Consider the following 25,309-nt stretch of genomic DNA (forward strand, 5'->3'; position numbering starts at 1 on the left):
ACTGCAGGGTGACCCCAACACACCCTCAGTCCCAGATCTTCCCCCAGAAATGTCCTGTACTGGAAAATCCACACCCGAGTGCCAGTTATACTGACCGAACTCCCAGTGTGAACACAGTTATGTCAATGGGAGAGCTTCTGTCATTGACATAGCTACTGCCTCTCAGGGAGATGGCGCACCTATGCCTAAGCTCTCCCATTGGCACAGATAGCGTCTTCACTTAGTGCTACAGGGTATAGCTGTGGTGCTGTAAGTGTAGACAAGCCCAAAGACTCTATGTGAAAGGATACTGCGTTTTGTTTTTTCCCCATCTGTTTGAACTTCCTTTGTTTTCCCTTCCAACTTGATGACTCCATTTACTGCTTAAATGCTAATTAAGACAAGCACACATTCCTTTGTTTAGGACAGACCTGTTTGCCAATTTCTGTTTGGGCAGGGCTGTGGGATTTGTAACATGTGTTGATAAAATCATACAGGGGAACTTTACAACTTCACATACAATGTTGCCACACATTTTACCTGAACAATACCGACCAGCAAATTCTGAGTTTTCAAATGATACCTTACAAGACATGCTTTTTGCATAAAGAGTACAACAATAGTGTGTAGGGTGTGAATATAGGGGTATATTCTGTCCCAGAGCCTTTAGGGGGCATTTGGTTCAAATTTTCAAGCTTTTATCTGTATTTATGAGGGCTAGTTCAAAGGAGTCCATTCACCACAAGTGCCCTCCTTATGCCTAGGTCTGGGAATTAGCTCTCATCCCATTTGGTGCCCCCTGCCATCAGTTGCTTGTACTGTAATCCCTCTCTCATTCCATGACTCGGTCCTCTGGTCAGGACAGTGTATAGTCCACCCCTTCTGGGGTAACAAAGTCCTACCGAACAAACTGTCCAGATGCGGTCTGATGTTCCATCTCTAGGTCCTGTGGCACTTTCTCAGTGGTTGGTAGAGGAACCCAGGCTCACCAATACTCAGGTTACAGTCCAGGGACCCTATAACTAGCAGTATAGGTCTGCTCAGTCTCAGATCTTGTTGCTGTTTCCCTTGGTTCCTTCCTACCCCACCTCTCCATCTCCTTGTCTATCTCTGGGTTTACCACTGGAGATTCCTCTGCTCACAGTGGCTACTTCACCCTTCTCAGCCTCTTGTCAGACTCCCCAGTCCAGGGCAGGACCCCAGGGCTTACTCTCCCCCTGGATCTCCTCCTTGTCCCTGGCTAACTCCCTTTCCCTCTAGGGAGTGACTGCAGACCTTCTCTCTGCAGCCTTCTTCCCCTTCCGCCCCTCCCCCCCTTTGTGGCACAGCAGACACGCTTCCTGATTTTATGACTACCATGCACTTGCACTTTTCCTGATATTCTTAAAGAATCGCAGAAGAGCTTTTTTTCCAATGAGTCCTGTTTTCCTTAGATTCTTGATAGATGCTGCAAGTAAAATTTTGTTACTGTAAGGGCTCTTAGTTTTCTATACAAACACTGCCTTCACTGGTACAGTCTATACAATTCTAAAGGATATGATCTATCATTTCCTGAACATTACATGTTATGAATAATTCATCTTTGTGCATATTAATTAGAAATAAATTTGTGCCATTCCCTCCTTAGCTCATTTTTGAGTAGGTGTTTAAATTCCAGTTTGCTTCAGAGGATTCCTACCCTAGGTCAACTTGTTTGTGTTTATTAGCACTTTGCCTGTTCATCAGTTAATTGCCTGCTATCCCTGTATGCCCCAGGATCCAAGCTATTACTATGGTTATATCCAGTTGCACCAGTTCGGTTGTTAGCATTAATATTTCATAGAGAATATCATTTCCACTGTCAGACTTACCATTGTAAATTGCTTGCAGCTCTGATAAGGAGTCAGACAGGATGGCCACGGCAGCACATATATTCCAAAGCCCAATTTAGTGCTAACGTAATCTCTGTTAGCTCAGCTGTGAAGACAGATACAAAGTTAGTTTTACGGCTTTTTTGAGTCTGAGTGAGGGCATGCACTCTTCTTGTTTCCTCCTCTTTTGAGCCAGGTGTATATATCTGGCAATAGTGTCCCCACTCCCACTTACACATATATATTGATTTGCTAAATCTTGTATATTTACCAGTCTTCATCTTTAATTTATTTCATTATATAATTCTATGTCTATCTCAGGGGGAATGGTTTACCAATGACTGAGTATTTTCCCATAGCTATAGATTTTGGTCTCTTTCAATCATTTCTTTTCATTACAATCTTTTATCCACTTCTGTACCCAACTTACATGGGAGATTTTGAATTTTTTTTCCTACCCAGCCTCCACTTAACTCCCAGCAATCATTATATATTGGCTTCATGTTGTCATCTTTGCTATTACCTACTACTTTGGCCCAAGAGGCTAACTCTAGGAGTTTCATTCTTAGAAAGATAGGCATTTCACTAGCTACTATTTGGAGTACACACAGACTTAGTAGTGAATGCACCACATGTGCGCTGCAATGCCTGTGCTTGGATATAGTCCTGTTTTCTCTGTATTTGCTGCTGATCCAAAGGTCTAGCATCCATACTCAATAATTGGTCTTGTTAGTGCTCTGTATAGCATTTCCACCATTTTCTTATCTGCTCCGCAGAATGTTCCAGAGATACTTTTAAGTAAGTTAATTCTACCTTTGCACTTATCTTTAATATTTTCAGTATGGTCCATCCAAGTGGGTTTGTTATCAAATATCACACCTAAGAGTTTGTAAGTTTTCCACTATATTTATCTGTTGGTCATCTTTTTGGATTTTCTTTGATGTGAAGATCATTCCCTTATTTTGCCTATGGATAATTTGAAACTCCCCATTTCCTCATTCTGCACTTCTCTGAAGTGCATGATTGATTCTTTTGGCAGCACTTTCAAGGTTTCTGCTTTAAGTCCATTTGGCACAGTGATCAGCAAATAATGTGATCACTACTTACCCCATTAGGGAAGTCATTTATCATGATGTTAAAAAAGGTTAGGCTAATTATGCTCCCTTCTGGAGTTCCATTTGCAATTGAATATATATTAGAAAAAGCTTTCCCTATTTGGATTTAAGAACATAAGAACGGCCATACTGGGCCAGACCAGTGGTCCATCTAGCCCACTATCCTGTGTTCCAACAGTGGTCGGTGCCAGATGCTTCAGAGGGAATGAATAGAAAAGGGCAATTATTGAGTGATCCATTTCTTGTCATCCATTCCCAGATTCTGACAGTCAGAGATTTAGGGATAGTTGGAGTATGGGGTTGCATCCCTGACCAGCTTGGCTAATAGCCATTGATGGATCTATCCTCCATAAACTTATCTAATTCTTTTTTGAACCCAGTTATACTTTTGGCCTTCACCCCATCCCCTGCCAACGAGTTCTACAGGTTGACTGTGTGCTCTGTGAAGAAATACTTCCTTTTGTTTGTTTTATTAATTTCACTGGTTGACCCCCTGCTTTGTGTGTAATGTGAAGGGGTAAACAAACACTTCCCTCTTCACTTTCTCCACCTCATTCATGATTTTATATCATATCCCCCTTTAGTCTTCTCTTTTCTAAGCTGAATAAACCCAGTCATTTTAATCTCTCTTCATATGGAAGTTGTTCCGTACCCCTAACCATTTTTGTTGCCCTTCTCTGTACTTTTCCCAATTCTAACATATCTTTTTTGAGATGGAGCAACTAGAACTGTATGGAGTATTCAAGGTATGTGCATACCATGGATTTATATAGTGGCATTAGGATATCTTTTGTCTTATTATCTATCCCTTTCCTAATGGTTTCTAACATTGTTCGCTTTTTTGACTGCTGCTGCATGTTGAGCAGGTATTTTCTGAGAACTATCATGATGACATCAAGATCTCTTTCTTGAGTGGTAACAGCTAAGTTAGAGCCCATTTTTTGGATTTATTAATTAGGATTATATTTTCCAATGTGCATCACTTTGCATTTATACTATAATTGTATAGTTCTGTTGCTTAAGAAGTCCCTTACCCATCTATACATTTTTCCCATAACACCCATGGAGGCCACCTTATGCAGTATCCCTCTCTCCATTATAGCCTTTTCCTGTCTCCAGTAAGGTTCTGATCACGAATTATTTGGTTTATCATGCTTTTCTGTACTTCTGACCCTTCCCTAACAAGATGGTCAATCGCACTCCTACCTCTTTTGAGCCCACTTTATGTTCCATCTATGAACCTGTTTCTTTCTAGATGTGCTACTAATCTGTTACCATTCTGTCCATTGTTTTATCTAAACATGCTGTGAAGGCAATTGATCTGTATGCCTCAGGTCTTGAGAGCAATTTACCCAGTTTCCTCACTGGGACAATAATCACATGTTTCCAGTCTGCAGGATTTCACCTTTTTGCCATATATTATATAATTTTAGTATCACCCTGTGACATTGTCTAATTAAAATATAACCATGCAAATCATTATTGCTACCATTGTTATATAATTGCAACAAATCTTATACAAAAATATAACTCATGGCCAGAAAGGGTTAAACAGCTTGCAGGCTGGATGACCCAAAGCCAACCTTTAAAATCATGTTAAAAAGGTATGCGAATGGTAATTAGGGCTATTCATGCCAAATAGGCTAGAACTTTGAAATGCAAACCTATATTGTTAGAAGTGATACTAATTGTGTGTATCTTAAATGCTACCTATCTGTCACTATAGCTAGTAATTCATAGATCAAAAGGGAATATTAACGTTTAGGTCAAGGGTCGGCAACTTTCAGCATGCAGCCCATCAAGGTAATCCGCTGGCAGGCCGGGAGACATTTTGTTTACGTTGACCCGTCCACAGGCAAAGCCCCCCAGAGCTCCCATTGGCTGGGAACGGCAAACTTTGGCCGCTGGGAGCTGTGTGGGGCCTTGCCTGTGGATGGGTCAACGTAAACAAAATGTCTCGCGGCCCGCCAGCGGATTACCCTGATGGGCCGTGTGCTGAAGGTTGCCAACCTCTGATTTGGTTGAAGTAATGTCATTGTCTATATGTCTCTTTGAAGTTTGTAATAAACTGCCTAGTGGATAAATTGCCCTATGTTAATTTGTGTAAATAATTATTGGTGGTGTTTAGGAAACAGAAGGTTATATCAGAAGCCTATAGTTTATCCAGGACTGTATGGTCAAGTGGATGCTAGAAAACTGTATAAAAGACCATTGGGTCCTGATTCTGTCATCTCAGATCTGCTTGAGGCTTCATACAGGGGAAGCTTAAGACATAAGGACTGAGATCCCAGTCCTAAGCTGGAACACCCTGCAATGATATTGGATATTGGACTAGAACCTATGAACGATTTCTGAAAGAACTCCTTGCAACTACAAAGCTCACCATCTCTTCTATGAATCTGAACCTTAAAAATTGAACTCATGTCTGTATGTATATTGATCTTTTAACCATATTCTCTCTCTCTCTCTGTTTTTTTAAAAAAATTAGTTTAGTTAATAAGAATTGGCTATAGCATGTATTTTGGTAAGATCTGGAATATTCATTAACCTGGGAGGTAATGTGTCCAGTCCTTTGGGATTGGTAGAACCTTTTCTTTTATATGATAAGATTTTCAGAAATCTGCATCATATTTGACTTGGGTACCTGGATGGAGGCCTGAGGCTGGGTCACTTCAAGGGAATTGTGTTGTTTGGACTTCTGAATAACCAGTAAGGTATAACAGAAGCTGTTTAGTGCTGGCTTGGTAAATTTAAGTATTGAATTATCCACCAGCTCTGGGATTTGTCTGCCCCATTCTTTGCAGTTCACCCTCATTGAGTGATCTCAGCATTTCAAAACTTATTTCATTCTTGCCTTGTGCAGTGCTTTTGTGCCTTAGTACTGCTTTTTGGAGTTGTCTGTACCAAAGTTTTCATTTAAAATAACATCCACATCCTCCTCCCACCTCTTCATCATCTTTAATCATTAATAAACATTTCTTCGTCTCTCTAATTTCTATCCTCTGATTCTCGTCATCACTGACTTTTTGGCCAGAATTTCCGCTTTTTCTTTGTTGGAGCTTATTACTCCATGTCCTGCAATTGCAATGCTTGGTTTATACGGCTTACCCTTTATTCCATTCATTTTCCTAATTTGTTTATATACTTCCGCTGTATTGGTGTATTTATTTACTTCCCACAGTGTGTTCTCCATTTTTCTCTTTTTATAGTCCTGCCTTACTTGCTTTATATTTCATTAAGTCCTCGCTATTTAGGGAATTTTTTGCTGTCTTGTATTTCTTATTCTTTTCCCAAATTACTATTTCACATTCCTTGTTCCACCATGGAATTTTTTTCCTATCTTTAGGTAGTGTTGGCACCCTAGGAATAGCTAAACTAGCTGGCTTTATGATTCCCTTAGTAACATTATTACAGAATTCCTCAATATCTTCTCATTTGCTTATTTTTAGAGATTCTGAGTGAGAATATTATCCTCATCTTCTGTATTACCTTTTCCTTGATATGTAATTATGGGAGGAATTGGTCACTAGCCATTCCCTCCTCTGTAAATTTCCCAGCTATGGTTATACTTGCTATTACTAGAAGCTATTCTCAGATCCAGGCATGAGAAGCTTCCATCAGCTGTACTGAATTTATTCTCTTCAAATAATTGTTCTAAACATTTTATCATTATAATTTTTCTTACTTTCCTTACAATCTGTTCTGACAATTCAGATTACCACAAATAATGAGAGGGTATGTGACATCTGCAATTAATTCTTTCAGGCCATAGCCTCTAGTTTCCTGCATGAGTTATAGGCATTATAAAGTCTTAGAGTGGTAGAATGATTTTGTATTGGTATGTCAGTAGCATAATACTCAATATTTAGCTTTTTAATCTCTATTTCAGGGTAGTTCAGGTCCTCTTTAATGAAGGTACAGACATCTCCACACTTCCCAATTTCTCTATCATGTCTATATATACCATATCCCAGGATTTTATAGTCTAGTTTTTCTATTGGCCAAGTCTCTTGCATGCATATTATAGCAGGCTTTGTTTTCATATCAATTATTTTCTTTAATTCCTGCCTATGCGCTATTAGGCTATGGGCATTCCAGCTGAAAATAGTCACCACAATTTTTTAACCTTCAATATTTCCTTCATTGAGGTTGCTAGCCTGTAGGTACTTTTCAGTCACTTTGATTATAGTTCTCATTTTCTTTATTACTTCAGTCAGAAACACAATGAATCTCTTTGTTTGTTTGAAGTCACTCATTATTTCCTTCTCATTAATTTGTTGCTGGCTATTCCCTTTCCCATGTCAGGTTCTTTGTTTCCCCTCTTCTTTCTTTTAAATATATTCTAGCAGCTTTTGCATATGAGATGTTATCAATAATTTTGTGGGGTTTTTTATTTCTCTAGTTTGTTTTGCCTTGGTACATCCTCCATATGCTGAGCTGTGTTCTCCTCCACAGTTGCAACATTTTGTTCTGTCCCTTCCTCACAATTATCCAATAGATGTTCATCTTCACACTTACTGCACTGTAGTTTCCCTTTGCAATTATTTGCTACATGTCCAAATTGGCACCTGTAGCATCTCACAGGAGGAAAACTAAAGGCCTTAGTCCAGAATATCTGATACCCTTTGGTTACTCTGGTAGCATTCTTCCCTTAAGAGTGACCAGCACAACTGGCGAGACTTGCTATCACTGCCTCTTATGCTAATTAGCCTCTTAGCTGTTATCACCTTATCTTCACCTATTCCTCACTTTATTTCCTCTTCGGACATTTCAGCTAGCAAACTATGTGCTACCACTCTTGTTTCTGTGAGGAATCTGAGTAGTTAACAGCTTATTTTAATTTTACCTAGCACCTCTATCTTAAGGAGCTTCCTGACTGGTTAGTGGAATGTAAAAACAAAAACCAAGTCTCTGCCATCTCCAGCATTTTTTCTTCTCCACTCTGCAATCTTCAGGGGGCTGCTATCCCCTATCATTATGTCCTTACCTAGGGGTTTTACTGTTATGTAATTTTGCCCATTTCCTTTTCCTGCCTTCCTATTTGCTGGTCCTTCTTCTGGTTCCAGAAAAATCTACCCTTTTCTTGCTTTCTTTGTTTGCATCCAGTCTTCCTCCATGTTTTCCCTATTTTCATTATCCAGCCTGGTTTCATTTGTCATCTCTTCCATATCACTCTGCCTAGCAAAGGCTCAGCCACTGCAGCCCTAGCTATAGCCTTCCCAGCCCCTTTCTGTGTTCAGCTTGCTGGTTTTATAGAGCTCTCCCAGCCCTTCCCAGCTGGACTTCCCTCTCAGTTAAGCCTGGTCCTTCTCTCAGGTGATGCTGGATGATCTAATTGGCATCAGGCCCTCATTAACTCTGTCAGGCTGTGTACCCTTTCTCAGCCCTATCACAGATAGAAACTTACATTTTCTTTTAAATGAAACCAGATTCTCATACAATTTCTGGATTCCAGCAGCTGGTGCTTTGAAAAAAGCACCAAATATCACAAAACAATCACAATAAAATTGAAAGAGTTGGCAACACTTACATTTTTTGCCACACTCAGTAATATAAGTTGTGTTATACCTCTGTTAAAAAAACCAAACCAGAAATTTGGTATATGTGGCGTATTATTTCATACCAAGTATTCTGGGGAATTGTTTTGTAAGGGGAGCTCTATATATTGAAAGATCACCTAGCGAAGGCTTAACAAACAGTAATAGTCTCCTAGCAGTATGGAGCAAGATATAATGTGCAAGAGATGCCTTTGGGAAAAGATCAAAGTTAGATGTGGAATACCTGTTGCAGGTATTGGGACAGGCGGGCCTTGGCCCACCCAAAACTAAAGGGCTGCACCGCCTCAGATGGAGAGGAATTATGAGCCCAGTCAGCATGTGATTACAGATGACAACAAATGAAAAAACAGGGATGAGAGTGAGGATCATCGGGCCAAAAGAAGTGATCCAGAGGGGGACACCAAGCAAAGAACCTCAGCCCATGCCCACTGCTCCTCAAAGGGGTCCAAAGAGCCACTGGACACTGCCCAGAGGAACTCTAGCTCTAGATGTGATACGAGGGACCAGAAAACAGCTCCACGGTTTGAGCAACCCCTCCCACAATCAACCTTCCTCCTACGTGACTGGTGGATGACCATCTTGGATGTACCAGGAGCAGGGGGAGGAAGACTGCTGTGCTGTGCTGTGCAGAGCCGGGGAGGGAGGTGTGGGCTCAGCCCCAGGTAGGAGCATTTCCAGAGCAGACAATCTTCAGAGACTTTAGCATTAAAATCCAAGGAGTGTCTTCTGAAAATCCACTGTTTGCAAAGGTTTCTAACTTGGCCAAATTTTGGCAGATTTTTTGGAGATAGGAAAAGGCATGTCCTTGACACAGAGGTCACCTTCCAGAATTCAAATCTCTGGTCCAAAGCCTGGGGGTGATAGAGCTTTTCAAAGAAGAGGCTGCTAGGATCTTTTAACGTGGGGAAAACAAACTCTTTTCCTCTAGCCTTGTTCTCAGACACATCTGAACTTTTTTGGCTGAAATTTCCCCCCCAAAATTCAGCCTGCAACAGACACTCAGCATGAAAAAAATTCTGCCCAAATGGTTGGAGCATGGCCAAGTTCTAAACGACTGAAAATAGAATCTTCTACTGGGAAGTGTTGGGCAACCTATAATTACAGTAGTTTCCAGAAGCCTCAATCAAACAGGGACCCTATTGTGCTGTGGGCTGTACAAAAATATAAATGAGACAGTCTCCAGTCTAAAGAACTAAAAATCTAAGATCACGATCCTCCAGATACTTACATATGTGCTTAACTTGAAGCATGTATATAAATATCTGTAGAAGATATCAACTTATTCCATGTTAATGACCACTACTTTTACAATTAGAAATCCATTGGAGCCCATTGCTATGGTTTTGGACTTCAGACTTCATTAAAAGACAGTGTGACAGACCCAGACCAGTGGGGTACAGGAGTCTGGTAGAGGGCAAATATACTGGTCACTGGATGAGTAGTTTTCTGTTCCCTGAGTGACCAGAACAGGGGCAGCACTAGAGTAATCAGGAACCTGCTAGAACCAGTTAAGGCAGGCAGGCTAATTAGGACACCTGGAGCCAATTAAGAAGCTGCTAGAATCAATTAAGGCAGGCTAATCAGGGCACCCGGGTTTTAAAAAGGAGCTCCCTTCAGTTTGTGGTGGGAGTGTGAGGAGCTGATAGCAAGAGTCGCAAGGAGCTGAGAGGGTGTGCTGCTGGAGGACTGAGGAGCACAAGTGTTATCAGACACCAGGAGGAAGGTCCTGTGGTGAGACTAAGGAAGGTGTTTGGAGGAGGCCATGGGGAAGTAGCCCAGGGAGTTGTAGCTGTCATGCAGCTGTTACAAGAGGTACTATAGACAGCTGCAATCCACAGGGCCCTGGGCTGGAACCCGGAGTAGAGGGTGGGCCTGGGTTCCCCCCAAACCTCCCAATTCCCCTGGACTGTGGGTTCTTCCAGAGGGGAAGGTTTCTGGGTTGTTCCCCAACCCACATGGTGAATCTCTGAGGCAAGAAAATCCGCCAATAAGCGCAGGACCCACCAAGATAGAGGAGGAACTTTGTCACAACAGTCATTTACAGACCAAAAGATATCATTCCTTCAATGTAAAAATCTACCTGTGGTGAAACCTTCATTTTGGGGGGTTGAGATAGTCACCTCCATTTGGTTGAGATGGGCCAGTTGATGGTGTAAGTCAGCATAATTGCATTGAAGTCAAATGTTTTACTGTAAACAGTTGAGACTGCAGGAGTGGTAATGAGTTAAACATCATCACATGACTATAAATCCAAGTATCTGACAAATGACAAATATCTGACATACATTTCCAATAGATGGCACATTCGCCATCACACTGTGTATCCATGCCATTTTTGTCTAAGGCGAGTTGAATCTAGAACAGTTCACATTCTCTGCATAGCACTGGGAGAGAACAGAAACAGCAGTGACTGAATTAGATCAAGATGAGATTTAGATCAGAGTGTTGCTAGACCAAAAAGTCTCAATTTGTCCTAGGAGACCTATATACACATTGAATAGGTGTGAAAAGATGGAATTCTGCAAATTCCTGAATATAAGGCCCCAAAAGGATCACTGAGGGAAAGAAACAAACCCATTGAAAGGCCTCACATTTCTTTAAGTTTAACTAGTTTGAATTTTAAGCCATGTTACAAAATGAGGGTTTTTTTCAGACTCAATTATATGCAATTTAGCTGGAAAGTATCAGATGTTAGGATATAGCTATTCAGGCCTGTCTATAAAGGCCTATACTTTAAGAATTTAGGTGTATTTTTATCACTTAGCTAGTTATGAAGGTATAGAAGAAAGAATCAAAATTACTGTCTGTATGTGTAAGGACAGTCTGAGGCCCTGTTTTTAGGCTAAGTAAGGCCTTTGGCTAAGCAGCAGAGGCAGCCATAAGCTGAGAAGTGAACGGTCACATCCTCACATTCCAAACTAGTTACATGGAAATAAGGTGCTATTGGGCTGTTAGGAATACAATTTTGTTTTGATATTCCTATCACCTCCAGAGAAAGGAAAGAGCCTAGAAGATGTAAAAGGAAACTTAGTTTGATAGCATCCTGTCTGGCAAGAACTCACTTATGAATAGCTGGGATGTGAAATCCTTGCTTCTGTATTGTTTTGAATGTTTATTTGCATGGTTTCTGTCTGGTTCTGTAATTGTTTTTGTCTGCTGTATAATTAATTTTGTTGGGTGTAAACCAATTAAGGTGGTGAAATATAATTGGTTAAATAACCATGTTATAGTATGTTAGAATTGATTAGTCAAATTTTAGTAAAATGATTGGTTAGGGTATAGCTAAGCAGAACTCAAGTTTTACTATGTAGTCTACAGTCAATTAGGAAGTAAGGGGGGAATGGAAACGGAATGGGGGTGGGGAAATTAAAATCATGTTTTGCTAAGGGGGAAATGGAAACAGGGAATGGAAACAGGGATGGCTCTGTGGTGTCAGAGCTGGAAAGGGGGACACTAAGGAAAAAAACTAAAATCATGCTTGCTGAAAGTTCACCCCAATAAACATCAAATTGTTTGCGCCTTTGAACTTCGGGTATTGTTGCTCTCTGTTCATGCAAAAAGGACCAGAAAAGTAAGAGGGTAAAAAAATAAGCCCCCTAACATCTTGGTGCCGTGACTCAGATGCATCGCATCAGATAGGTGAGTGGCAGCCTATAAGTCCCCCTCCCCAACAGTCCGCGCAGCTGCTTGGAGGGGGTATAGCGAACTCTTGTGATGGTAGTTGCGGGTTCTGGCAAGCCAGGGTAAGGGATTTTTAGGATAAATGAATAAGGAAGAACCAGGGCCCATACCAGGTGCAGGGGTCAGCCTGGAATGAGATTAAAAAGGAAATGGAGGAAGTGTTAGGGGACCCAGAGGGATGTGGGGTGGCTGAGAAGCCCACCCTCCTTTGGTATATGGGTAGTGGAAGAAGGTCCCTGCCCATTGGGACTGAATGCCTTCCAGGGAAAGGAGGCACTTCAGTCCACTTGTGAGAGGTTTGAAGTAAGGGCAGCATTATGGAAAGCTGCCAGTAATCTTTCAAGTTTGGTGCTGTTTCAGCAAGGGCTGCTGAAGGGTTGTAAATTAGTTAGGGGTGGTTAAAGATGATTTGGCACAACAGGGTTTAGCGTCAGAAGCAGAGTTAACAGACCACCTTTAGAGACAGGAGCTGGGACTTGGTCCTGAGGGAGTGGAAAAAAAAGTTTTTTAAAGTAAAAAATGGCAGCATTTGCAGGAGCAGGTAACAACTCCCACTCTTCTCCCAGAGCCAGGATGGGAACCTGGGGGTAAGGGTTCCCAACTGTTTCAACCTAGGGAGCCTACTCATGGTTCAGAGCTAACTATATCCTTTTCTTCTTTTCCTTCTTCTTTCTCTCAGTTTACTTAATTTGCTGCTGGTAGCCTGTACTTTAAACTGACTTGACAGGCTTATTTGGTTTCTTTCCACGTCTTCCCCCTTCTCTCCCTCTGCCTTTCCACACTTTAGAAAACAAAAGTTTTAATGGAGGGTACTTTGAATACTCATGTGAAATGTTTTGTGTTTTGTTTTGTTTGGGACAAAGTATGACGAAGGTCTGCTGTAGTCCATTGGAATTTTTGAAGTAAAAGATCCATGGGCAACCACGGAGACAAATGTTTTAATGCCTTTTAAACAGTCTCAAGGTAAAGACAGCACAGGTTAAGGCAGCGGTGTGGCAATAATTGTACTTGGTGGCTGAGTTGTTAAAAACAAAGTGCACTACCTTAAAAAACTAAATGTAAAAGTAAGTGATTTAAATAAGTAAAAAGTTACAAATACCTTTTGCAAAAATTGATAATACAGGGTTTGAAAAAAAGTAAACATTTGGAAGTTGTGGAAATGGTAAAAGGTAACGATTGTGGTGTTACAAAAGCAAGTTTTTGGTTTAATAATAAAACCCAGTTATATAAATGTAACTGTATGTACAACTCTGTGCAGTCACATTGGATGGAAGCTTGGTAATTAAATTATACCAGGGGGTCAGGAAGAGTGGCTACTACCATCACTATGCTTCTGTCCCCAGAAGCCTTTACAGCTATTCTGAGGGAAAATGGGCCCTTTTCCCACAGAAATGGTCTATAGGGAACGGCAGCAGGCGGAGGAATAATCTAATCAAAATTATTTGACTATTGGGTAATGTAATCAAAATCACTAAAGGAATGTCAGGGGTTTCTATTGGAACTTAACCTGACTGCCCCTGGCTGTCTCTGGTTGTACAAGATGGGAGTGTAATCAGGGTACAGTTGTGTAACAAAGTAATTACAGTGCAAGGGATGTTAGGCAAAAAATAAAATTTTGTATGTGTGCACAGGAAAAAGAAAAGGAAAAGGGGAGCAATGATGGGAACACTGAGCCTTGGGGTGGCTCTGGGGGATCAGACTGTCACTTTGGGGGTGCATGAAAACTCTGTGGGCACGGGAAGGCAGTTACACCTTGTGTAAAATTAATATGGCTAATATAATGTTATGGAGGTTAAACTATTTTTCAGAACATGTGCAGTGTATATTGGAAAAGGGGTAAAAGAAATTTAAACAGGACATATGGGCAGTTTCAGAGTGGCCTCAACCAACCCTCTGTATTTGTATCCTGCCGGTTTGCATAACTGGTGCACTTACATTGAGTATTTAGATATAGTAGTGGCTTACCTTCTCTTTGTGGTAATACATGTGGAGAGAGTCTCAGCTTTCCTTTTCATGGTATGATGGCTTAGCTCTCTGGCCCAGTCCCAAAAACCTCCTTGTCTTTTGGGGCAAAGAAAATTCCAAAATCTTCACCCTTTTGTGCAAGGGCTCGCTCTCTACACCCATGGGCTCACAAGCAGCCTTACCACTCAACTTTTCCAACCCTTTCTGGAGAGCTACAGGTAGCTCCTGCTCTCCCTGAGCCTCTAGTTTTCTAGACCCAAATACTAGCCCCTCCTTAGAGAACTTTCATCAGCCTGAAGACTCTTCCTCTAGGTCTCTTCCCAGGCTCTTTCAGCCTTCCTGCCAGTGGCACTGGAACAATTTTTATAGTGGGGGTGCTGAGAGCCATTGAACCAAACTGTAAACCCTGTTTATAATGGAAACCACTTCAAGCCAGGGGGTGCTGCAGCACCCACCACACCCCTTGTTCCAGCACCTATGCTTCCTGCTAGGCTTTTTTGCGCAGAAACATTCAACAGGTCATGTTCCCTTCTCACTGAGACCCTCACAATAAATCTAGTCTCTTCCTTAATCTTTCCTTTATAGCAGAAAGGGAGCACTTTCATAACCCTGCCCCCCTTTCCCAGCACACACTGGTGTCCAGCCTATAGCTCCCAGGGTCCCTCTTACTACATGTCCCAGGATGCATTGCTCTTGGGCTCAATTGGAAACACAGCCTGAGCTGGACCTTGAACCACTCGTACAGGGCCAGCTTTCCCACTGATAATCTTCCTACCCAGTTCACACACACACATTTAAATTTTCAATATGCAAAATCTTGAGCATCTGAAATTCGATTTCCAAAAATTTGGACACACAGCTCTGGGAATACAGACTTAGAAACCACTTCTGAAAAATTGGTCCGCAATGATAAAGGCTCCAAACATCATCAGCCCCCTGAGCAGTGAAGTTGAAATATACTAGGGGTCAGATTTTCTGCAAGGTCTAAGTCAACATAAGTCTACCAGCTGAACATCTGGCCCTACATGCCTATTGGAGTCATTATTTCCCTCTCACAATTAATAAGGTCTGATTCTCCACTGTCTTGCATCTTGTTTAATTATTTACACCTGAGCAAAATGAAAACAAAGTTGATGTAAAATACTTCTAAATCAGAAATCTCAAATCATACCAGTTGTAATGTTTTAACTTACTTTGCACTGGTATGAATGACTAGATAGAGTGCAAGGCAATGGAGACGAATGCCCACACTGTCCCTGCATTACTGATTTGGGGAATAAATGGAATAAGGTAGACTCCTGCCCACAATGAACCTATGATGCCAGCCTCCATCACCTGCTTGTTAAATTTTCAGACAAGCATCTTTGTGCTTTCTCCCTCACTTCCCCTCATGCTTGGGAAGAAATTCCTGTAAACATCTCTGAAGTCACTTTATTGTTCACCTTCACATCCCTTCTCTAAAATTCTTCTTTGCTCTGATGGCGACAATAAACTTAACAATGGCTAGGCAGTTGTTATGTTAGACGTCTGCCTATCCCGCTGACCAATATTGTCTCACTGTTTCCTCGTACTACCCATCTGTCTATACCCATCTATTATCTCTTGTCTTGTACTTAGATTGTAAGCCCTTTGGCTCAGGGACCATCTTTTGGTTCTGTGTTTGTATAGCACCTAACACAATGGATCCCTGGTCCATGGTCTCCTAAGCACTATGATAATACAAATTAATACTAAAAAATAGAAAGGAGAAGTGCATAATACTTAATTAGGTACTCCACAGATACAAGCAGTGGTACTTGGCAGTTAGCCTTGATGGCTATGGAGTCAAGAAGATTCATGGAACTTGGTGGTGAAGCTGCCATAGAGGCTAGTTGGCCTGAATCATATATCTCTTCTAGTTTAGGTGCAGTTATGAAAGATTTGGGATAGAATACATTGAATATTCTGAAGCATAGGAATATAATTGAACTGCTTTTTTAACAGCAGCAAGCAGTTGTTTGGCAAAATCCCCAGCTCTTATAGAAGAGAACATGTTAACATGTTTGTACTGGTCTGCTAAGGTTAAATGGAAACATCTGTTTGGCAGCTCTTTACAGCACTGGAATTTGAAATAAAAATAGAGAAATGAACTTATGATTCATGATTTCCTTTTTCTTAAAAAGAATAAAAAATTAATAGGTTGACTACATGTATTAGCGCATCCTTTATTATGTACAAGTATTAAGAGCTAAGTAGACATGTTTTCTGAGGAAAAATGAGTTTGGACTTCCATCATTATTCCTTTATAGTAGTTGAACTAAAATAATAAATTAGGGTTGTTATCAAAACCACTATTAGACTTCTGTAGCTGAGAACCATGATAAGTATCTTCCACAGTCTTGTGCAGGCTATTACATTGTGATTTTTGTACTGCACCAAATCTCTAAAAGCCCAGCGATGGATTAGAGCCAATACATGCATATCCTTGGTGTTCTGGACATGTGGTCTTTCAAAAGAGTTATCCAAGAAATGCAGATGATTTTATCTGTATCTGTTTACAAACTGTAAGTCCAAATACTGAAAGAACAATGTGTTAGTTAGTAATGTACAGAATTATTACTAAGAGTACATTCACTTCAGTGCACCTCACTTAAAAATATCAATCTAAGTAGGAACTTCTAAAGCTAAATCCTCCCCTTTTCCATCCTCCCTTTTATCCCAGGTTACCAGCTCTTGTTCTGTTTTATCACTGGCTAGCTCAAATCTGTCACTGTGTAAAGTACTACAAAACTCCTTCCTATATGGCCCTACTTGATCAATTCCATTTTAGCTGTAACTTTCCCAAACTTTAGCTTTCACTATAACCTCTTTGTGATACCGCAGCCTTGGCTATTGCAAGACTCTCCTTTACCATAAATCATATCTCGTATAGCAGGATTCATTTTGAATTTCATCTTCAACACTGCTCATCTGTTTCTGTCAGTGATCTCTTCTCAATTTACATAATCTTCTACCACTTGTGAAAGTTTTATTTATTTATAGAAAGTTTCCACTCTTCATATCATACCTCTCAACCTTAAAACGTGCTGTTGTGTGACAGAAGAAATTGAAATATGACCAGTGACCATAGTGGGGAACAGCTGTGCTTTGTTGCTTATCATGCTATGTTTGACAGTTTACAATATTTTAAAATTATAACTTGTTTTTAGGAATCTTTTCTAAATGTGTTAATTAAATAAGCCAGGTTAGACAGAAAGTTGGAAAAACAGAAACTCACTCTTGCAAGGACCCGCCTTAGCCTAAGGCTCAGCAACAGGATTTGAACCTTCAGATTCTCAGCACACACTTTTACCACTTGAGTTAAAGATTAACTGGTATGCTATATATGGCCCAGCCAATAAAAGGGGGAATTAACATTGTGCTGGAACAATTTTTATAGGGGGGTGCTGAGAGCCATTGAACCAGACTATAAACTCTGTATGTAATGGAAATCACTTCAAGCCAGAGGGTGCGGCAGCACCCCCAGCACTCCTAGTTCCAGCACCTATGCATTGCTTCCATGGCTCAGAAGTGGAAATCCTCCTACATGCCTGGTACTGTATCTAAAGCTGCCCAGGTCCAGTAGAGTCTCCCCTCCCTTACTTTTCATTTTAAATTCTAGTGGATCCATGTACCTCCCTTGCTAGGCTTCAGATAGAGAGGGGCACTGTCCATTTAGTCCACCCAATTCTTTCTTTGGGGGCTGCAAGGTGAGGTCACACCAGTATCCCTAATCCGGTCTGGGGATGTCTTCTGAAGGGGATATCTGGGCCAAAGCCTTCTATTCCTTGGGCACACTCGTTCCCCATTCACAGTGCCACCCCACTCTAGCAGTGAGCTCTCCATTCACAGCAAGCTGCAGCATGAGGTTTCAGCTACCATACTCCCTCCCTCTCCCTTTCCTATTGATAGCAGCCAAGGGAATGCTGGGAAATGTAGTTCGTTCCCTGCTCCAGGGCTGGCTCTAACAGGGAGCTAACCAAGGAACTACAGCTCCCACGGCCCCCTGTTGGTTCTCAGCTCCCAGGCTGGATCCCTGCTGGCTGCCGCCCCTGCAAATGGGCTGCCCCAAGCACCTGCTTGCTTTGCTGGTGCCTAGAGCCGCCCCTGCATGTGATATTACTCATTAGTAAGGCTTCTGAAATGCACAGAAATATAAGCAGTGGAAAATGTGAGCTTAAAACTCATGGTCTCCTGATTCAGTGCATTTTCCCCTGAATCAAAGGAGATTGTGCAGGAATTTCTCTTTCTTTCTCTTCCCCACAAAGCACTGTCTGGCTCTGGAGTACTGTTGAACCTGGAGGCTGATTTACCTGAAAAAAAAATCAGACATACCACATAATCCAAGACAAGTTGAGGCTGACATGTCATGTTCTCAGTATTGCGAGCCTCCAGTGCTAGAACATCATGAGTCAAGCCCCAAATAGTCATGAGATTAATAAGACAATCATGAGGTTTTTTTTTAAATAATCCTTTTTGTTGGCCTCCTGGTTTCTGAGCCTTTAGCGTGCACTCACTTCACATTTTCTAACTCTTCTCTGCAAACCACTGTGCCTAGGAACATACTTTAAAAAAAACAAAACCTGAGGTTCTCCTGGAATCTCTCAATTCCAGAAGAGGCTGTAAAAAATCAAATAACAACCCCCCCCACCCACCACACACACACAAGTATTGTGAGACTTGCAATAAAATCACAAGAGTTGGCAACACCGTGATCTATTGTCCCCAATAGTTTCTTCATATATATATTTGTCAGTATATCTTGTGTGTCAGTGTTATTTACAGTCCAGTTGCTGATACAATGCTTGATTTTTTTTTTTTTTATTTGTATTCAGGGTAACCCAGGACTAACTGGAGCACGTGGGCTACCTGGACCAAAAGGAGATGGCTATCCAGGTGCACCAGTATGTGGTGTTCTATGTAATTTCTTAATGGCAATTAGATACTGTACTTGGTGTCCCAAGTAACATGAATAATTTCATGTATAACAATAGTTATGTGGGTATTAGTTATGGGAGTTTGCTGCTTTGAAGGGTCTAGACCCAGTTAGGTTTCTCTCTCATTTGAAGTAACAGGAACATTTTATTTACATTTTGGAGGCCTCTAACTTCTCAGCTTCCTTGTTTATTTAAAAAAAATAACCAACCAACCCCTTCCCTTTCCTAAATACAGGCGTAAACCTGCAAATAATTACCACTGGGCATGATGTTTTGGTTTTTTAGTGACACTATTCCTGCTAGAAAGCAAGTGATCCCACCCCCTCCTGCCTCATGACTTCCCCTGCTCACCCTCTCCCTCCCCCTCCCCCCCCGACTTTTCTCCTCTCATAGTCATCTGGTGTCTTTCCCCTCACAGTTCAAAGATACTATAGCTTCCCATATCCAAAAACCCACTCTTGACCCCACACCACCCCTACATCTCCAGTTACCTCACTCCATCTCCCTTTCAAAATTATTGAACATCTATAATCATTCCTTATATGAATTAATGGAGATAGGCTATCTCCGGAAGGGACCTTGAAAGGTCATCGAGTCCAGCCCCCTGCCTTCACTAGCAGGACCAAGTACTGATTTTGCCCCAGATCCCTAAGTGGCCCCCTCAAGGACTGAACTCATAACCTTGAGTTTAGCAGGCCAATGCTCAAACCACTGAGCTATTCCTTCCCCCACCTTCAAGTTCCTCTCCCTCACCTCCATCCTGGATCCCCCTCATGCCACTGAAACTGCTGTCACCAACATCTCTAACAAACTCGGCTTGTAGAGTTGCTAATTTTGGTTGGATGTATTTCTGGAGATTTAATCACATGACATAATCTTTAATTAAAGATTAATCTTTAATTCCTGGAGACGCCAGGCCAATCCTGGAGGATGGTCAACCCTATCAGCTTGGCTAAATCTAAGGACCTGTACCCCATCCTCCTGGATTTCTCAGATGCTTTTGACACTGAGAGTCATGCCCTTGCCCTGCTTTGGATTTTGTGACTGTGTCTCCTAACAATCTGTCTGTTCCTTCAGTGTCCCTCTTGGTATTTAAGGGAAACCACTCTTCAGTACATGTAAATAATGTTAAGCTTCTGACAAAAATATCCAGTAGCAAAAATGTAGAAATTCGAAGCTAGGGATGGAACACCTTTCTTTCTCATGGTTTAGGAAACTACTCACTATTTCTCTGGTATTGTGCTAGGGACCTCCAGGGCTGCCGGGCTCTCCAGGACCAAGAGGCCCAAAAGGCACAGGAGATCCTGGACAAAAGGTACCAGTTCTATAGTAGTAATGCATACTATTAAAGTAGCAGACATCTCCAAAATGAGAGTCCAGCAAACCTGAGATGCATGCCACATATGATGAAATGGTGCAGTCCCTTCTCATGCCTTGTATCACTGTCAGGTGTTGATTGTAACACCTCTGGCAGAGTGAAAGCCCTTCTTTGTTTTATATACCCACAACCCCACAGAGAATTGTCACAAATCTACAGAATGTCTCATCTGAGTGCTGGAGTTTGCATTAGAATGCAGAGAGAGCTGCAGAATGTCATGCAGGCAGAGAGCTGCCTAGTGACTATGTCTCTGAGGAGATTCACATACGTTGCCTGTTCTAGAAAATACCATACACAAAATATCTTGTACTGATGATAAGTGTACTTATGTTTTCTGACAGGAATTTGCAAATATTTGAAGAGTAGGAATGAAACTCCCATATTTTGGGAAACCATGTGCTTTTGGGGGACGACAACATTTATTTTGTTTCTCTCCATTCCCATCAACTTTCTGCCTCCTGCCTTCTATTTTCTATTTGAAATGTGCAAATCATTAAATACTGCCCTGTGGGATACTGTAAAGCAGTTTCTCTTCGTTCTCTTTCCTCCAGATTTGATTTTTAAATGTAGCAATTGCAATGCAGCTCTGTGGTGCAGCTATCAGATTGTCTAGAACATTAAAATACTTTAGGTGACACTGCACATACTATGAAAACAATGTGGAAGCATTTCAACTCTACATTTCTAATCACATTTGTCACCTTTAGTTTTCCCCAGGCGCAATGCCTCTCAGCCACTAAGAGTCTTTGGAGTACTTTCCTAATACGTCACTAGTCCACTTATTTTCAGTGTTATAATTTTTTTAAAATCTTTTTTTAATTCTATAGTAACTACTCTTTCCTGGGAGCCATAGAAATGGGAGCACATGGTTTCCCTTCATTTCTAGGTTTGTCTAGGAGAAAAGAGAGCCAACTGGTATTTTTAGGACAGTCTTTTATCCTAAGTTTTCCCAAATCTTTTACATTTTCACAACTTTTAATCTCATGATATATGGCTACTATATATTTAGCCTATCAGGCTACAACCACATTCTGGGGATTGTCTTTCACCTGCAGGTGACACATTAAAATCTGGCCCAGATGGGTAGAAACCCAAAATCATCAATTGGAAACAGTTTGATACTTTTTCATAAAGAACTCAATCACCGCTGACTCCAACTAGCAATCACATCCTAATGGGCAAGGACTGAAGGGGAGATGTAACCATCCCCTCTCATTCCAGACAGAACTGAAGCACATTTGCAGTATGTAGGAAGCTTGTATGTAGTATCTTCTCTGTGCATGACAGCCTGCAATGCTGTCAGCTTGGCATGTTTCATTAACAGTAAACTCATATTTTTTAAAAGAAACCACCTGATATTAAACTTTATTCCATTGTGAGTGCAAGATAAATGTAATTCTTTGGACAGACACAGGCATTAAGGAGATCATTTTAATTATTTTGAACAGCAGTGAGATATTGAACATTGTTCAGATTTACTAAATCAATGTTAAAATGCATCAAAAGCACAATGTCTAATTGTAACTAGTTAAAGTAAGATACTATGTGGTCATGTAATATTTCATTATGCCAGAAAGTAACACACTGGAACAGCTAATAAAAGATACTGTTATCTCAGCCATCCATTATTTATTCCATTTATGTATAGTGAAGAGTCTTGTAATAATTTGATTTACACTGCATCAAATCAGGTCCGGCAAGCAACTTTCCTCTTGTGAGGAGTCCCATTTAAGCCACTGGGACTATTCACATGAGGAAAGTTAAGCACATGCTGTTACACTGGAGTGGATCATGACGTGAGTGCCTACCTCAGGCCAGACTGTCAAAAGCAGGGAAGACTCCCTAAATTGGTGGTATGTTCTATAATTAGATATCACCAAGCCAGTACCAGATGTGAACTCCTGGATTACTATAACATTACTATTACTATAAATACACTAAAGAGTCCCATACAGTCCTCTTAGACTCCCCAGTCTATCTTGCCACCCAAACAAACCACACTTAGTGATAAACGGTAACTTATACCAAAAACATCAAATATTCTTGGTTACTACCTGTCCCAAGAGCCCAGTCACTCACCCGAGTCGAGTTGCATTGTAGATCTTACAGAGATAATACTGGTGGACAATACTATAATAAACTAACTATAGGTTTACTAGCTAAGAAGAAGAAATGAGAGCTATTGAGAGGTTAAAGCAGGTAAAAATATATAGACTGTGATGCGCCTGTACATAATTCCAAATGGTAGCAGAGATGCAGTAATTTGCCAGTTTCCCAAAAGTCTCTCAGGCTTACCCAGAATAACTCTGGGGATCTCAGTCTTCTTGTTCAGTTATTCTGTCCTGTTAGAACCCATACAGCCCAGAGATGCAGGATCTTTCTCTGAATCCATACTTAGAACTTCTCCTAACAGAAAACAAGCTGACAAGGTCACCACCCACGAGGGTTCATTCTTTGATTGGTGGAGAGGGAAGAGTGCAGTGACCACATGCAGTGACCATTTGCCTTCAAATATGCATGAATTAGTACACCTCTACCCCGATAGAACGCTATCCGATATAACATGAATTCGGATATAGCGCGGTAAAGCAGTGCTCGGGGGGGCGGGGCTGTGCGCTCCGGTGGACCAAAGCAAGTTCGATATAACGCGGTTTCACCTATCACACGGTAAGATTTTTTGGCTCCCGAGGACAGCGTTATATTGGGGTAGAGGTGTACTTTCCTGTTAAAGTTCTTTATTTGCATTACACAAGGCTTCTTTCTTGTTTGATGGGTTATTTAGTTACCGGGTCTATACAATGTAAATGTTTGCCATTATATTATAAAATGATACAGATAAATGAAAACAATGCATGTAACGTAATTAGTTGTCATGATGTTTAAACACCAAATATATTCTTAAACAATTAACAATCATATTTATCTATACTAACACAGAAGTGAATTGGCCTGGGGCTTTGGCATGAGCTTGCACCTGCCAGCATCACACATGTGTAAATGGTTGCAGGATTGGGGTCTAGAACAGCTCAGAAATTAGAACTAATTCATAGATTTCCACTTAATGCATAGAGATCCTGCAATGTTCACTGAAGGATTATCTATTTTTGCACGTAGTCACTTATGCCAGGTCATGTCACTTTATCAAAATGTGTGATAAATGGAAAATGTTCTACAGTAAACTTAAGTGTAACTTTAAATCTGTCAAAATTAAGTATTAAGATATAATCCATATTTTAACAAATCAAGTGTTAATTAATTGGAAATCTCCATAGAATGCTATTAAATACAAACGGGCCTCAGTGAATTAAGTGACAAAAGAATTTGGCAAAGGCAAGTAAATCAGCAACATTCTCAAACATTTATTGGAAACTTCAGGTGAGATTGGAATCATCATGTAAATTAGACACACCTTCCACATTTTTGTAGACTTATTCCACGTTTTTATATGAAACATTAGAATTGTGTAGTTTGGGTCTGAGAATTACACTGATAAAAATGAGTTGTAATAAAGGTTGTCTTTTCAAATTATTAAAAGACCAGGATCTCATACAATACAATCAGAGCCATGTGTTATAGAGGTTACAGACAAAAGCTTGGAATCTGAGATCAGTTCTCTTCAGGCAGACTTCCATTGAAGTCACAGAGGCTGCTTCTGAAGTTCAAGGACCCACCTATGCTATCTGAGTGTGGCCAAAATTTATAATGGAATTCAATAGCAATGGGATACAGAATGTAGGAGCCTTGGTCCAAGCAAGCTGTATGGCAAAGAACCTTGAAGGAGTAGCTCTCTTTGCATTTCAAGCAATTAATTTAGGGCCAAATCCTGGTCACATCAAAGCCAGTAGCAAAACTTTTACCAAGTTCCACGGGAGTATTATTGGTCCTTAACATGCCCAGTGTAACACCGACAGACCCTGGTCGTCGGTGGGCAGGATGGAATCTGGGGCCTCTGGAGCTCAGTGCATGAGCCTCTACTGCATGAGCTAAAAGTTAGCTGGTCCTTAGCTAAGGCAGTAGAGCAGACTCATTAATCTCTAAGGCCTGGTCTACACTACGAGTTTAGGTCAAATTTAGCAGCGTTAAATCGAATTAAGCCTGGACACGTTCACACGGCTAAGTCCCTTTTTTCGACTTAAAGGGCCTTTAAACCAGTTTCTTTACTCCACCTCCGACGAGGGGATTAACGATAAAATCGGCCTTAGCGAGTCGGAATTGGGGTAGTATGAACGGAATTCAACGTTATTGGCCTCCGGGAGCTATCCCACAGTGCTTCATTGTGACCGCTCTGGACAGCACTCTCAACTCAGATGCACTGACCAGGTAGACAGGAAAAGCCCCGCGAACGTTTGAATTTCATTTCCTGTTTGCCCAGCGTGGAGAGCACAGATGACCACGCAGAGCTCATCAGCACAGGTAACCGTGATGGAGTCCCAGGATCGCAAAAGAGCTCCATCATGGACCGAACGGGAGGTACGGGATCTGCTCGCCATATGGGGAGATGAATCAGTGCTAGCTGAACTCCGGAGCAGTAAACGAAATGGCAAAATATTAGAAAAGGTCTCCAAGGCCATGAAGGACAGAGGCCACAACAGGGACGCACAGCAGTGCCGCGTGAAAATTAAGGAGCTAAGGCAAGCCTACCACAAAGCCAGAGAGGCAAACGGAAGGTCCAGGGCAGAGCCGCAAACATGCCGCTTCTATGCGGAGCTGCATGCGATGCTAGGGGGTGCAGCCACCACTACCCCAACCGTGTGCTTTGACTCCTTCAATGGAGAAACACACAGGGAAGCGGGTTCAGGGTATGAGGAAGATGAGGATGAAGATAATG

At 41.3% G+C, this 25,309-nt stretch overlaps 1 protein-coding gene across 1 annotated transcript in view; it reads left to right on the plus strand.

Moving 5' to 3' along the window:
- COL28A1 (collagen type XXVIII alpha 1 chain) overlaps positions 1–25,309 on the plus strand; it is a 143,847-nt gene that overhangs the window by 72,662 nt on the left and 45,876 nt on the right. Inside the window, exons 24-25 of the mRNA XM_024212907.2 lie at positions 19,002–19,070; positions 20,350–20,418. Of these exons, the coding sequence (XP_024068675.1) occupies positions 19,002–19,070; positions 20,350–20,418 (138 nt within the window). The remainder of the gene's footprint in view (positions 1–19,001; positions 19,071–20,349; positions 20,419–25,309) is intronic.

This window comes from Terrapene carolina, unplaced genomic scaffold (genome assembly GCF_002925995.2).
Source record: "Terrapene carolina triunguis isolate 2854851 unplaced genomic scaffold, T_m_triunguis-2.0 Scaffold84, whole genome shotgun sequence".
NCBI lineage: Eukaryota > Metazoa > Chordata > Testudines > Emydidae > Terrapene > Terrapene triunguis.